The sequence below is a fragment of the Ochotona princeps genome, chromosome 14, assembly GCF_030435755.1.
Source record: "Ochotona princeps isolate mOchPri1 chromosome 14, mOchPri1.hap1, whole genome shotgun sequence".
NCBI lineage: Eukaryota > Metazoa > Chordata > Mammalia > Lagomorpha > Ochotonidae > Ochotona > Ochotona princeps.
The window spans coordinates 13,218,340-13,231,525 of record NC_080845.1 but is presented as its reverse complement, the minus strand read 5'-3'; the positions used below and the strand labels follow the sequence as shown (position 1 = coordinate 13,231,525).

At 39.5% G+C, this 13,186-nt stretch overlaps 1 protein-coding gene across 1 annotated transcript; it reads left to right on the top strand.

Moving 5' to 3' along the window:
- The first annotated feature begins 6,639 nt into the window (after positions 1-6,639).
- Positions 6,640-12,911, top strand: TLR4 (toll like receptor 4). Its single transcript, XM_004594981.4, has 3 exons — positions 6,640-6,969; positions 9,072-9,238; positions 10,122-12,911. Exons 1-3 carry the CDS (start codon positions 6,877-6,879, stop codon positions 12,385-12,387), a joined length of 2,526 nt encoding a protein of 841 aa, XP_004595038.2. The 5' UTR covers positions 6,640-6,876; the 3' UTR covers positions 12,388-12,911.
- The last annotated feature ends 275 nt before the right edge of the window (positions 12,912-13,186 follow it).

Sequence of the window (13,186 nt, the reverse complement as noted above, 5' to 3'; positions counted from 1 at the left end):
TTTTTATCTTTTAGTAAACTTTTAATTTTAGAATAGTTTTAGTTTTTTAAAGGCTTATTTTATTGTTATTTGAAAGGCAGTTACAGAGAGAAAACAAGAAAGAGAGAGAGAGAGAAAGAGAGAAAGAGAGAGAGAGGGAGAGAGAGAAGAGAGAGAGAGAGAGAGAGATCTCCCACCAACTGGTCTACTCTCTTTAAATGTAGGCAACAGCTGGGACTGGAGCCATGAAACTGGGAGCCATGGATGTTGACTGGGTCTTTAGCATGGATGCGGTAGCCCGAGAATTTGAGCCATCCTCTGCTGCTTTCCCAGGATGTAAGAAGGGAGCTGGGAGCTGAATGGGAAATGGAACTAGTGAAATATGAACTGATTCCTGTATGCGATGCTGGCACCACAAAGCAGAGGATTAGTCTATATGCCATAATGCTGGCCCCAGGAATAGTTTTACATTTGCAAAGCAACAACTGTGAAGTAATTCAAAGGGTTCTCGTATTAATCCACACACAATGTATTAATGTCTCATACTAATATAATTGTAATTTTTCAATACTTATTTATTTTTATTGGGAAGTCAGATTTACAGAAAGGAAATACAGAGAGATCTTCCATTTGTTGATTCAGTCCTCAAGTGGCGACAGTGACCAGAGAGCTAAGCCAATCAAAAGCCAGGAGCCAGGAACTTCTTCCAGATCTCTCATGTGGGTGCAGGATTCCAAGGTTTTGGGCCAACATCAACTGTTTTGCCAGGCCACAAGCAAGAAGCTGAATAGGAAATGGAGTAGCAGGGATACAAACCAGTGCCCATATAGGATCCTGGTACATGGAAGCCAAGGACTTTAGCTACTAGGCTACCACGCTGGGACCCTTAATATACTTTTGTCGGAACTAAATAAACTCACACAGTTTTTTTCTTTGATTATTCACTCTCATTTGTTCCCTTTAACCAAAATGAAATGTAAATTAAATGATGAGAGGCCATAGTTCCACTGATCAAAAACTTTCATTTCCGTAGTATCTGATTGGTGCTTTGAAGCAAATCCCAGCAGCCACTAATGTGTGTGTGTGTGTGTGTGTGTGTATGTGTGTGTGTGTGTGTTTGGAATAGAGAAAGGCAGCTTGAAGATTAGGTTGTAGAGAGCCCTTGCTAGTGATTTGATCTTGGACATGTTCTAGCTAACAGAGAGAGAGGTGATATTGCGCGTCTAAAATGATTTGATGGAGTTTGTAACATCTCTGGGCATGTTACCCTATTTTTTCACTTTCCACATGGAATTTAGAGGAAACATAGTAAATATGACAGTAAAGGGAGTCTGGATCCATAAATCATTCCTGAGAACATCTAATAAAATGAAATCATTGAGCATTTTGCAAACTAGAAATCATCCTTTGCTTTGTTAAGGCACTGGAATTTAGAAGCTGATATGGTATTCCTACTAACTTAAAACCAGTTATCCTTGTGTGTGTGCGTTTTAAATTTGTTACTGAATACACAGTGTTTGATAAATATCATCAAATACTTCTTTGATCTCTCTGACAAAGATGGAACTCCTCTATTGACTGTAGGATTATGGTTCTAAGCTGAGCTTGTTGTTTGTGAAGGGCATGAAACATCCAATGTCTTTGCATGCCTCAGATCATGTCTCCCACACTGGGACCACGGTTTGATATTCCTGTACTGCAGGGGAAAATATGAGCCCACAATGGGACATAATCATCTTTGCCTAGCCTTACTGTCACACTACAGTGGTAAATCCATCAGAGTAAGCCAATACAATTACAATTTCTCTTTTGTGTAATGCGACATGTGTTTTGGAAGAGGCACAGAGAACCGTGGTACTCTTGATTAAGGACATTGCATAAAAGTGTGTTAATCCCATTCATTTTTTATGAAAAGGGAACTACTTAAAGGGTACTAGTAGGAATTGTTCAGTCAAAAGTGTGAAAATGGTTGAGACTTCTATAAAATCAATGTGTGTTCAATCTCAAGAAACAGTTTCCAGAAGAGTCCTGAACTCTTTCTCTAAGGTTTAAGTTTTAGCATCAAGGGATGCCCTCTCTTCTCAGAGAGGTAACTTAATTATGTTACTGTTTTTTTATTGGGAACCGTGACTTGGTTGGGGTCTACTTGTTGCCTGCTTGAAATAACTTGTTTCTTCTTTTTAGGAACTGGAATGTGTCTGTGTGTGAGTGTGAGAGGAGAGGAGAGAGAGAGAGAGAGAGAGAGAGAGAGAGAGAGAGCGCGAGAGCAGGAGCGTTAAAATAGAGACATGCACAATCTCAGAATGCTATTACTATGTTTTTGAGGACCATCCCTTTGATCTTGGGTTGAAGGAATAATTGGAAGCGCTGAGACACTGATACATATAAACTGGACTCTGAGGCACTTGCAAAGTGTTTATTGCTTTGGTTTGGGCTGTGTGACACACTCAGTGGCAATGTCAATAGAAACAAAGGTTGACATGTTACAAATATTGTATAGATAAAAGTACTAAGGCTTATGAAGAGTATTTTAACATTATGTTTGAGAATGAATCTAGTGTAGTGAGAACAACAGGTAAGGGGTGGATCATCACTAGAAGGAGAGTTAGTTACCAGGCGTGAGGACAATAGGGAATGCAATACCATGTAGAGCCCTGGAGAGAAGCAGCTCAGGAGAAAGGGAACAAGTGAGCCTTATTCTGGTGGCTATGAGAAAAGCAAATGGAGATGCAATGATCTGGCTTGGACTGTGCTAATCTGAGTCACTGCATCATGCCTGGAGATGAGGAGTCTGTCTCTAGCCACCTATGGCCTGTCTTTATGAAGACCAGGGAAGGATAATGTCGTCCGATCTAAGAAGCAGACACGAAAGCTGGTTGAGGATATTGGTGCTGCACTGAGTGCTTTTTTGCCTGAGAATCTTGCTCTAGGCGTCATCACTTACTGCCTCTAAGAATCGACTCTTCCTGGCAGAGCCAGTCTCTTTTTAGTTAGCGAAGACACATGTCATGTCAAGACTTGGAGCACAAATCAGCTGCAAGGGGACATTTGGTCTAGTAGTTGGGGTGCCAGTTGAGATGTCCATAGCTATTTTGGAGTGCTTTCATTTGTCTCTCAGTGGGATTCCCAACTTCAGCCTCCTGTTACTGCAGACCTTGGAAGGATGTAGGTAATGTCTTAGGCGGTTGTTACTCTGACGGTTGTGTGGGCGATTGGTACTGTGCTCTTGGACCTTAACTCTGATCCCAACAAGCCATTTGCAACATTTAGGAAGTGAACTAGTTGATGGTTGCTCTTTCTTCCATCTGTCTATGTCTTTATGTGCTTTCTGAAGATTTTTTTTAAGAAAGGAAAAAAAAAATACAGACATTCCCTGATTTATAATGCTTAAACTTAAGATGTTTCAACCCCTGCAAAAGTGAAAAGGCAATTCAAGTTTCAGTAAAATGTATGCATCCAATATCAAATATTATGCTTTTATGCTCACACAAGGACACATTCCATTTCCTAAAAAGGAAACACAAGTATTGCATGATTTCAAGCAAGATACAACTAAACCACAACTAAGACACAATTCCCAAGGAAACATAGTGACAAGAATAACTAATACATAAATGACTGTTCTTAAGAAGAGAGGGCATTCCTTGATGCTAAAACTTACACTTTAGAGAAAGGGTCCAGGACTACTCTAGCAACCACTCCTCATGAAAGATGAACACATCCGCAGTAGGGCACTCTTTCACGTTTCTTGGCAATGAGAGCAAGCCACAGGTATAGAACAGTCACACGATTTTGAAGAGAAAAGATAGCAGACTCTCTACAGTAACTGTGTGACCAGTATATTGCTTGGTAGGTTATGCGTATTTTTGATTTAGGATATTTTCAAATTAAGATAGGCTTATTAGCCCATAGGCATATATCTTCAATCTATGATGAGCTCTTTGGGACATAAGCCCAGATGTGTGGCGGGGAATTTTTTTCAGAAATAAGAAACAAGTACAGGCAAAATCAGGCAGATTCGAAAACTTTTTGCAAAATGAAAGGATGATGCACAGTTTCCATAATTTTTTGAGGCCTACTTCTCTACATTTCATGTAAGAAATGAGGCAGTAAACTCAGAAACTTCTACTTGGATGGCTATGAGGAAGTGAAACGCTATCAACTTTCTAGGTAGCTACACTTTATGGAACACCTATTCTGCCAAAGGAACTTCTCTAAAATCTTTATGTAAATGGTTTATCTTCACCGCATTTTTTTCTGGGGAATAATTTTAGCTTACTTTTACAGGTGTGGTGAAGGCACATGTTTGTGCCCAGTTCACTCTGATATGCTCCCTTGCAGCCTGTTTATTGGCATGGGGATTGAGATGCCTGCAGCGTACAGTTACCTAGGGAATAGGGCCAGTAATATCCCCATTTTAAACCGTTTACATGGTACTTGCTGCTTTCTGCATACTTTATTGAAAGGTTTACAAATACCAGCTCCCCATTTTATGCATCACAAGCACTACCATTTGTGGAGTATATTGACAAACAAGGTTCCCAACTAAGCATTTATGCAAGTTAACTTATTCAACATGCACGTTGGATGTAGCCATGGTTGCCCCCATTTATCTGGATGGGATATATCCTGAGACACCCAATGGATGCTGGGACTGAACAGGATCAAAACCTATGATCCTATTTTCACCAGATGTCCCTATCATACATTTTAATTTGCCAATTAGGCACAGGAAGAAATTAATGAAAGTCATAACAGAATAGGGCAATTTTAAAAGTGCTCTAACAAAGACAATGTGGGGGCTGATGTGATGTCTCAACTAGCTAATTCTTTACCTGCAAGTGTTGGCATCTCATATGGGTGCTGATTCATGCCCTGGCTGCTCTGATTACGATTGGTCCTCTGTTTATGGCCTGGGAAAGCAGCCTTGGGTCTCTGTAGCAATGCAGGAGATCCAGACAAAACTCCTGGCTCCTTCCTTCAGATTGGTTTAGCTCCAGCCACTGTGGCTGTTTAAGGAGCGAGCCAGTTGTTGTACGATCTCTCTCTGTCTCTCCTTCTCTCTACAACACTATCTTTCTAATAAAAGTAAATAAATCTGAAACAAAAGCTATTTGGAAGTGATCTACCTGGGAAGTGAGGTGAGTGTGGCGGGTTTTCTGATGGAGCATTATGGTGACTCGTGGTCACTGGAACACTAAGACTGTGGTACTGAAACAACTGGTGTGGTAACTGGGGCAGCTCTTGCACATGACTAACGTTCAGTACAAGTAATATGAAATCAGGGACCAAACGGTGATTCCCGTTGCAGAGGGCACAGAGAGAAAAGTGTGAGTTTTAATCAGAATGGCACACATTTTGCTTCTGCAACTTTCTACTTAATATTTTTTCAGACCACAGTTGACTGTGAGTAATTGAAACCTCAGAAAGCAAAAGTGGTTAAATAGACGCCATTGTATCACCATTTTAAAAACTATAAAACTTATTTGGTTGTATGTATAAGTTACTTACTCTTGCATAGTTTTATTTTATTAATTCCGTAAGTGTGGACATTTATCATGATTATCTCATCTTATGATTTAAAAATGATGTAAATGAATTGAATAATGTAACAAAGCCTTAATTTATCCAGCCCGGATTTGCTCTTCAGTATACTTGTTTCTGAATCACAAACTTCTGTCAACATTTTGTACTTTTCAAAACATGTTTCACTGAATCATTACTTTTTTTTAAGATTTCATTCACTTTTTCAATTGGAAAAAATTATAGACAGAAGGAGATAAAAAGAGATCTTCCAACCACTGGTTCACTCCTCAAGTGGCCGCAATGGCCAGAGCTAAGTTGATCCAAAGCCAGGAGCCAGAAGCTTTTTCCTGGTCTCCCACGTGGGTTCACGGTTCCAAGGTTTTGGGGTCTCCTTGATTGCTTCCCCAGGTCATAAGCAGGTAGCTGGATGGGAAGTGGAACAGCTGGGACACAAATAGATGCTCACGGGGGAATCCTGGACTACTGGACTACTTTTAATAAGTTATTTGAAAAGAATGTGAAAGTCGTCAGGTTTGGGTGGAGTTATTTGAGTCAACCCCCAAAATAAATAAAATTAAGTAAGGGAGGTTATGAAGGAGGCATTCTTATGTGTGATTGCCTAATAGCAACTGCCTTTGAAGACTGTTACAATACAAATTTGCACAAAGGTCATTATGCCCTTGTAAAGAAAAGAAAAAGGAGGGGGCTTTACAAGAACATCTGCCTAGCAAATGTCTGCTCAGCCTTGGAGGAACATCACCCTTCTTATTAATTGCTGCGAGCAAAGATCCTATCAGAAGCCCCTAATTCAGGTCATCGGTGACTTACAAGAAGAGGGACAAGAAGCAAACACACCAGCTAACACTTGAAACTCTTAAACCCTCCAGGTCCGTGAGAAAATACATTCCTGTAGTTCAAACCACCTACTTCCTATCCTGTGGTGCTTTGGGATGGAAGCACTAACAATGAAATGAAAGTAAAAAATTACTTCTGCCCTGGAGAGTTACACAGACTGTTTTGGAGTCTGCTGGTTCTTCTACACTTGCCACACCCAAGTGTCAGATGATTTCCTAGGATGAAGGTCAGCTTCCTTTTGCTATTCCTGCTGTCCCTGGCCTGCCAATGTTTTTTTCTTCTTTTTCTGACTTCCCCTCTGTGGTGGGGCAGATGAATGTCAGAGAAATAAAAATCCAGAATGCTAACATTGAACTTTCACTTCTCCTTGCTCGTTAGTTCAGAACTGCTGTGAAAGAAGTCGTTTCTGTGGGGTGCCAATCGCTCAGGGCAAGAAAAAGAACAGTGCTTTCAGGACTGTCCGATTGGGAGCTTCATGTTTTCATTTGGCCACGGCTGTGCACAGGAAATGCCAGCATGATGCTTCGGTTGCGCCTGGCTAGGACTCTGATCTCAACTGTGGCATTCCTCTCCTACCTGAGACCAGAAAGCTGGGAACCCTGTGTGGAGGTATGTGCGTGGGGTGCCTCTCATGCCCCATAAGCTTTCCTTTGCTTCTGAAACGCTGCATCTTACTTAGAACTTCCTGCTGTGTAATGGGGTTAGCTTATTATGCAAAAATGAGTTCAATTACTAAAGGACTCAGGAAACCACAGGAAGCAAATAATTCATTGTTAACATGGCACTAACACGCAAGTCGCTGGTGCCTTTTCTGGTTTAGGGATTTTGAGTACTATTAGGGACTGTAAGTTAGACAGACCTGTTGAAAATCAGTGTTCCATGATCTCCTGAGCCTGTGTGGCCTAGATGCAGTGTTGGAACCTCTCTGATGCTAACTTTCACATATGTAAACCACGGGAAAAACACACACACACATGCGCATATAAATCGGACTTTATTAAACTGAGAGTTGTAGGAAAGCAGCTTCAGTGTCATTCTTAGCCACTGGTGATTTCAGAAAGGCCCACTTTGGCCTTAGGAGGAAAATAGCCTTTTCTGTATCTCAAACAAAAGAACTTCTTAAGTGGATTTTAGATTTTTGGATCCAGTCACATGGTTTTGTCTAAGGGCTGAAAAAAATGAAAAAGAAGAGAGAGATAGTGGAAAACAGGGAGGGAGAGAGAGAGATAAAGCAATGGTTTCTTTCTTCATGGACTGCCAGCAGCTGTTGAGCAATCATCCCCACACTAAGTATTGGACTGAGTAGTCTCTTCTTTTCCCTTGTATAGACTTCACAGCTGTTTCAGAAACAAATAGCCAAACTAAACATTCCAGAAAGAAAGTTAGAGTGAGGCAAGAAACTCAACAGAAAGGTAGCCAGCTGGTTTTCTGAGGTGAGGCCATGGAATATGATGAACTTAAATATGCACCAAGGACTAGCTCCCCATGCGGGTTCTTTCTTTCCCTAGTCCTAGGGCTTGCCTTCCCATCTGTGTCTCTCCTCCTTGGTTAATGCTGATAGAACCTTCAACCACGGTGGCCCTTTTATAAAAGCACACTCACATGTGACTCTTGCTTGCCTCATGCACAATATCTGGCTGTCCCCCAAACGTGTTCATCCCTATAAATCTCTGACCTCCCCTAGCAGAAGCCCTTGTTTCCCTTGGTCTTGAATCTGGGATAATAGCTTGTTTTGTATTCCATATTATTTCCACTTACATTAAGTTTCCACTTTTGGTTGCTATTTACTCATTATGATTTTTTTTCTGGAGGCTCAGATCTAACAAATTATTTTGTTTAAAACCTTTCAGTAATTTTCCACTGACATTAGAAAAGTGTCATAACACATGGCCTTGGAACTATTTTACTCTACCCAGAATATTTTTCCCTTGATCAGTACTGTCAAATAGACTTGGTCTGTGAGCCATATACTTAGTTTGGAATGTCTTTAGGAGTCACATTAAACATGTAAAAAAACCACAAAGAATTAAGTCTTGCTATCTTTTAAAATTGATTTGAGATTAAGTCTTACAAGAAATTTGGAGTAGAAATGGAAATTGGCAGAGGAAGCACAGCATATAGCATTTGATTTAACTCACATGGCTCCACCACTGGGATCCAAGCACTCCAAAGCCTTCTCTCATTTCTGTATCATCATGATCAGAGGTCAATGAGTCAAGGAAGAGAATATAATTTACAAAAATTAAACAATGGTAGTGGGTTTTGGGCATCTTGAACACAGTCTCTTTAAGACCATAAGCATTGGCAGGAGATATTTAAAATATTAATGGGTATTTGTTAGTTGAATTTTACCTACAATAAAATGATATTCATTGAGTTTTCTTGAAGTCTTCACCGCAAATCACAAAGAAGAGTTTGTATAAAACCTAAGGCTTTTACACTCATGAGCATTAGCCATTCATCCCCTAATTCCACTGTTTCTTGGTAAATGCTGGTGTTGTTGTAGCAAGGTTAGAACATCAAGTATAGTAATGCTCATTCGTGCCTGATTGAGAGCAAGACATCTTTTAAGGATGAAATGAGTGGCTGGCTGGCTGACTGGATGGATGGACAGCTGAATGCCTGTACCAGGGGCTTGCTAGTCTATGATACAAATGGCAGTTGGGGAGTGTAAGCAGCATAATACTGTGCTTAATGTGTAATGATTACAGGTGGTTCCTAACATTACTTACCAGTGCATGGAGAAGAATCTCTACAAAATCCCTGACAACATTCCCTGCTCAGTCAAGAACTTGGACCTGAGTTTTAACCCCTTGAAGCATTTAGGAAGTCATAGCTTTTCAAATTTCTCACAACTACAGGTTCTGGATTTATCCAGGTAATCAATCAGCTTTTGCATTCTACACTGGTGAGATGTTCATTGTTCTGTCACCTAATTTTTGAGCCAGAAATCTTGATTTGTGGATTCCCATTTTCATTTATTTGTTTATTCATGAAAGACATATCTATTTGCTATGTAATCATGAACAAGCTACTTCTGTATATCTCATTTTCTGATCTGAAAAATGGCAGTTTTAATAAGACAGTTATAACAATTTTATCTCTGAGCTTTCTTTTGAGTCAAGAGAAACTTAACTGTTTTACCAGCAATTTTTATTGACCATTTAATCTGTTAGATTCCTTTAAGAAACAAGAATACATGAGTACTTAAAGGCTTTTGCCACCAGATATTTTTGTATCACTTTTAAATATCTTTTGCTCACATATTATAAACACTGTGAATATCTATGAAATTTATGTATGCTTTTTTATATCTTTGAAATTTCCATTTACCAGTTATTTGACTAGCAACAAAGAGTTATGATTTTCATCTGTACCAACCAGGTATATAACAATGATTATATGTGCCAGAGTTTAGCTAAATTTGTTTCAAGGCCATGATAAATTCTACAAACCATAAAATTTTGATGTGCTCTAATTATTAAGCTTAAGATGGTTGCCTTCTAATGGACTTTCTGTCTCCATTTAACATGTTGCCTAGTATATAATACAGAAATTCATTATTCTGATCAACGTCATAATACTGGTTAGGTACAGCTTCGTAGTTTCTCTTGGCCTTATCTGCTTCCCGACTGCATGTCTTTGCCAATGCGAATCATTGAGTATCACATCCATAGGAACAACTGAATGATTGAGATGATTATTCCCTTCGGGGTTTTTAATTCTGCAGAAATATTATATAATCTGTATCTTTTTCACAGGTGTGAAATCCATACAATTGAAGATGATGCATACAAAGGTCTAAAGAATCTCTCCACCTTGATATTGACAGGAAACCCCATCCAAAATTTGGCCCCTGGAGCTTTTTCTGGATTATCAAGTTTGCAGAAGTTGGTGGCTGTGGAAACAAACATAGCATCTTTAGCTGACTTCCCTATTGGACATCTCAAAACCTTGAAAGAGCTCAATGTGGCTCACAATTTTATCCATTCCTTCAGTTTTCCTGAGTATTTTTCTAACCTCTGTAAGCTTGAATATCTGGACCTTTCCAGTAACAAGATTCAAAATATTTATTATAAAGACTTGCATGTTCTACGTAGTCAAATGTCCCTACTCACACTTTCTTTAGACTTGTCTTTGAACCCTATAGATTTTATCCAACCTGGAACCTTTGAAGCAATTAGATTGCATGAACTGATTTTGAGGGGCAATTTCAAAAGTACAAATGTAATGAAGACTTGTATGGAAGGGCTAGCTGGTTTAGAAGTTCGCCGATTAGTTTTGGGAGAATTTAAAAATGAAAGGGTTATGGAAAATTTTGATAAATCTGCCCTGGAGGGTCTTTGCAATTTGGTCATTGAAGAGTTTCAATTAGCATACATAGATGACCTCTGGGGTAATGTTACTGACTTACTTGATTGTTTGGAAAATGTTTCTGTGATGTCTTTGGTGAGTATGAATGTACAAACCCTAGAGAGTTTTCCTAAAGATTTCAGCTGGAAATCATTAGAAATTGTTAACTGTATATTTGGTGACAAATTTTTCAATTTGAAGTTATCCTCTCTCACAAGGCTTACTTTCACTTCCAACCATGATGTGAGGGCTTTTCCAGAACTTGACGTACCGAATCTTGAATTTCTGGATCTCAGTAAAAATCAATTGAGTTTTCAAAGCTGCTGTTCTGAGCGTAGATTGGGAACATCCAAACTCAAGCATTTAGATTTGAGCTTCAATGATGTTATTACTATGACATCAAATTTTTTAGGCTTAGAACAACTGAAACATCTAGATTTCCAACATTCCACTTTGAGAAGCATCAATGAATTTTCTATATTCTTCTCACTCAAAAGCCTCCTTTATCTTGATATTTCCTATACTGACATCCGAATTGCCTTCAGTGGAATTTTTAATGGATTGGGCAATCTTCAGGTTTTAAAAATGGCTGGAAATTATTTTCAGGATAATGTACTTCAGGATAATATGTTTACAGAACTGACTAATTTGACCATACTGGATCTTTCTGCATGTCAACTTGAACAAGTGTCTCTGGGAGCATTTGACTCACTTCTCAGGCTTGAGTTACTAAATATGAGTCACAACAACTTGCTGGTATTGGATATACTCACTTATAAACATCTCCACTCCCTCCAGGTTTTGGATGTCAGTTTCAATCTCATAGAAATTCTGCAAGAGTCAGAACAACAGTCTTTTCCAAGTGGTCTAACTTTCTTAAATCTTACTAAGAACACTTTGGCTTGTGACTGTGAACATCAAAGGTTCATGCAGTGGATCAAGGACCAGAGATGGCTCTTGGTGGGAGTTGAAGAAATGATATGTGCTACACCTCCAAATATGCTTGTGCTGAGTTTTAGGAATGCCACCTGTCGGTTGAGCAAGACCATCATTGGTGTGTCGGCATTCAGTGCCCTTGTGGTATCTCTTGTTGTGGTTCTGATTTATAAGTTTTATTTTCATTTGATGGTACTTGTTGGCTGCAAAAAGTATGGTGGCTGTGAAAACATCTATGATGCTTTTGTTATCTACTCCAGCCAGGATGAGGACTGGGTGAGGAATGAGTTGGTGAAGAATCTAGAAGAAGGAGTACCTCCATTTCACCTCTGCCTCCACTACAGAGACTTTATTCCTGGTGTGGCCATTGCTGCCAATATTATCCAGGAAGGTTTCCACAAAAGCCGAAAAGTTATTGTTGTTGTGTCGCAGCATTTTATCCAGAGCAGCTGGTGTATCTTTGAGTATGAGATTGCTCAAACCTGGCAGTTTTTGAGAAGCCGAGCAGGTATCATTTTCATTGTTCTGCAGAAGGTGGAGAAGTCCCTACTCCGGCAGCAGGTAGAGCTGTATCGACTTCTCAGCAGAAACACTTACCTGGAGTGGGATGATACAGCCCTGGGAAGGCACATCTTCTGGAGACGACTCAGGAATGCCTTGCTGGATGGTAGACCACTGAATCCAGAGGAGGTGGCAGGTGCAGAAAATAGACAGGAAGAAGCAGCAACTTTTACCTGAGGAGGCAAAAAAAAAAGCCAAAAAACTCCTGAAGGGTTTCTTGCTCAGTTGAACCCAACACTTTTTGAGATAACAAGTGTTACATACCACAAAACTCCAGATATCATGCTGAAGGCAAGTGATTCAATAGTGCAGGAGGCACACAAAACTACTAGTATCAGGGACTTTACAATTCAGAAGACATAAAACATGTACTAAAATCTGATACCCTTCAGGTGATGTTTCCACCAACTCAGCCATGGAATCTACAACAAAGAAAGTCAATTTAGTTCTTACTCCTTCAAGCTGAATCAGGTAAAGAATGGACCTCATTAGGGGGTAAGGGGACATTTGTCCCCTGAATCTTTCAAAAGGCAACCAGATTATACATTCCATTCAAGCCATTTTAAAAGCATTTTGGTTGTTTCAAATGAGCTGGATATTTGCTCACATGTCCCTTTTCTTATTGGATATACTTTGGATTCTACTCGATGACTCCAAAAGCTCTGGATTCAGAATTTGAGTAAATTAATTTCTTTACTTTGGTTGCAGTCTGGCAGATCATTCCTAAGGAAACCTAATGAACACAGGCTCACAAACATCCAGATTGCTTTTAGCAGATGTTGTTAATCAGTATATGTTTTAATTTTTGATATCCTTTCTACATGTCTACATCATAAATAAGGTTCTGAGAGAAATACCAGAAATAACCATATGTAACCACTATGTTTCAAGGAAGTATTCAAAATATATTTTGTCACTTGATGTCCTCCTAAAGTTATCACCTAGTAAGTTATGACTGTTGTGGAGGCAATATTAA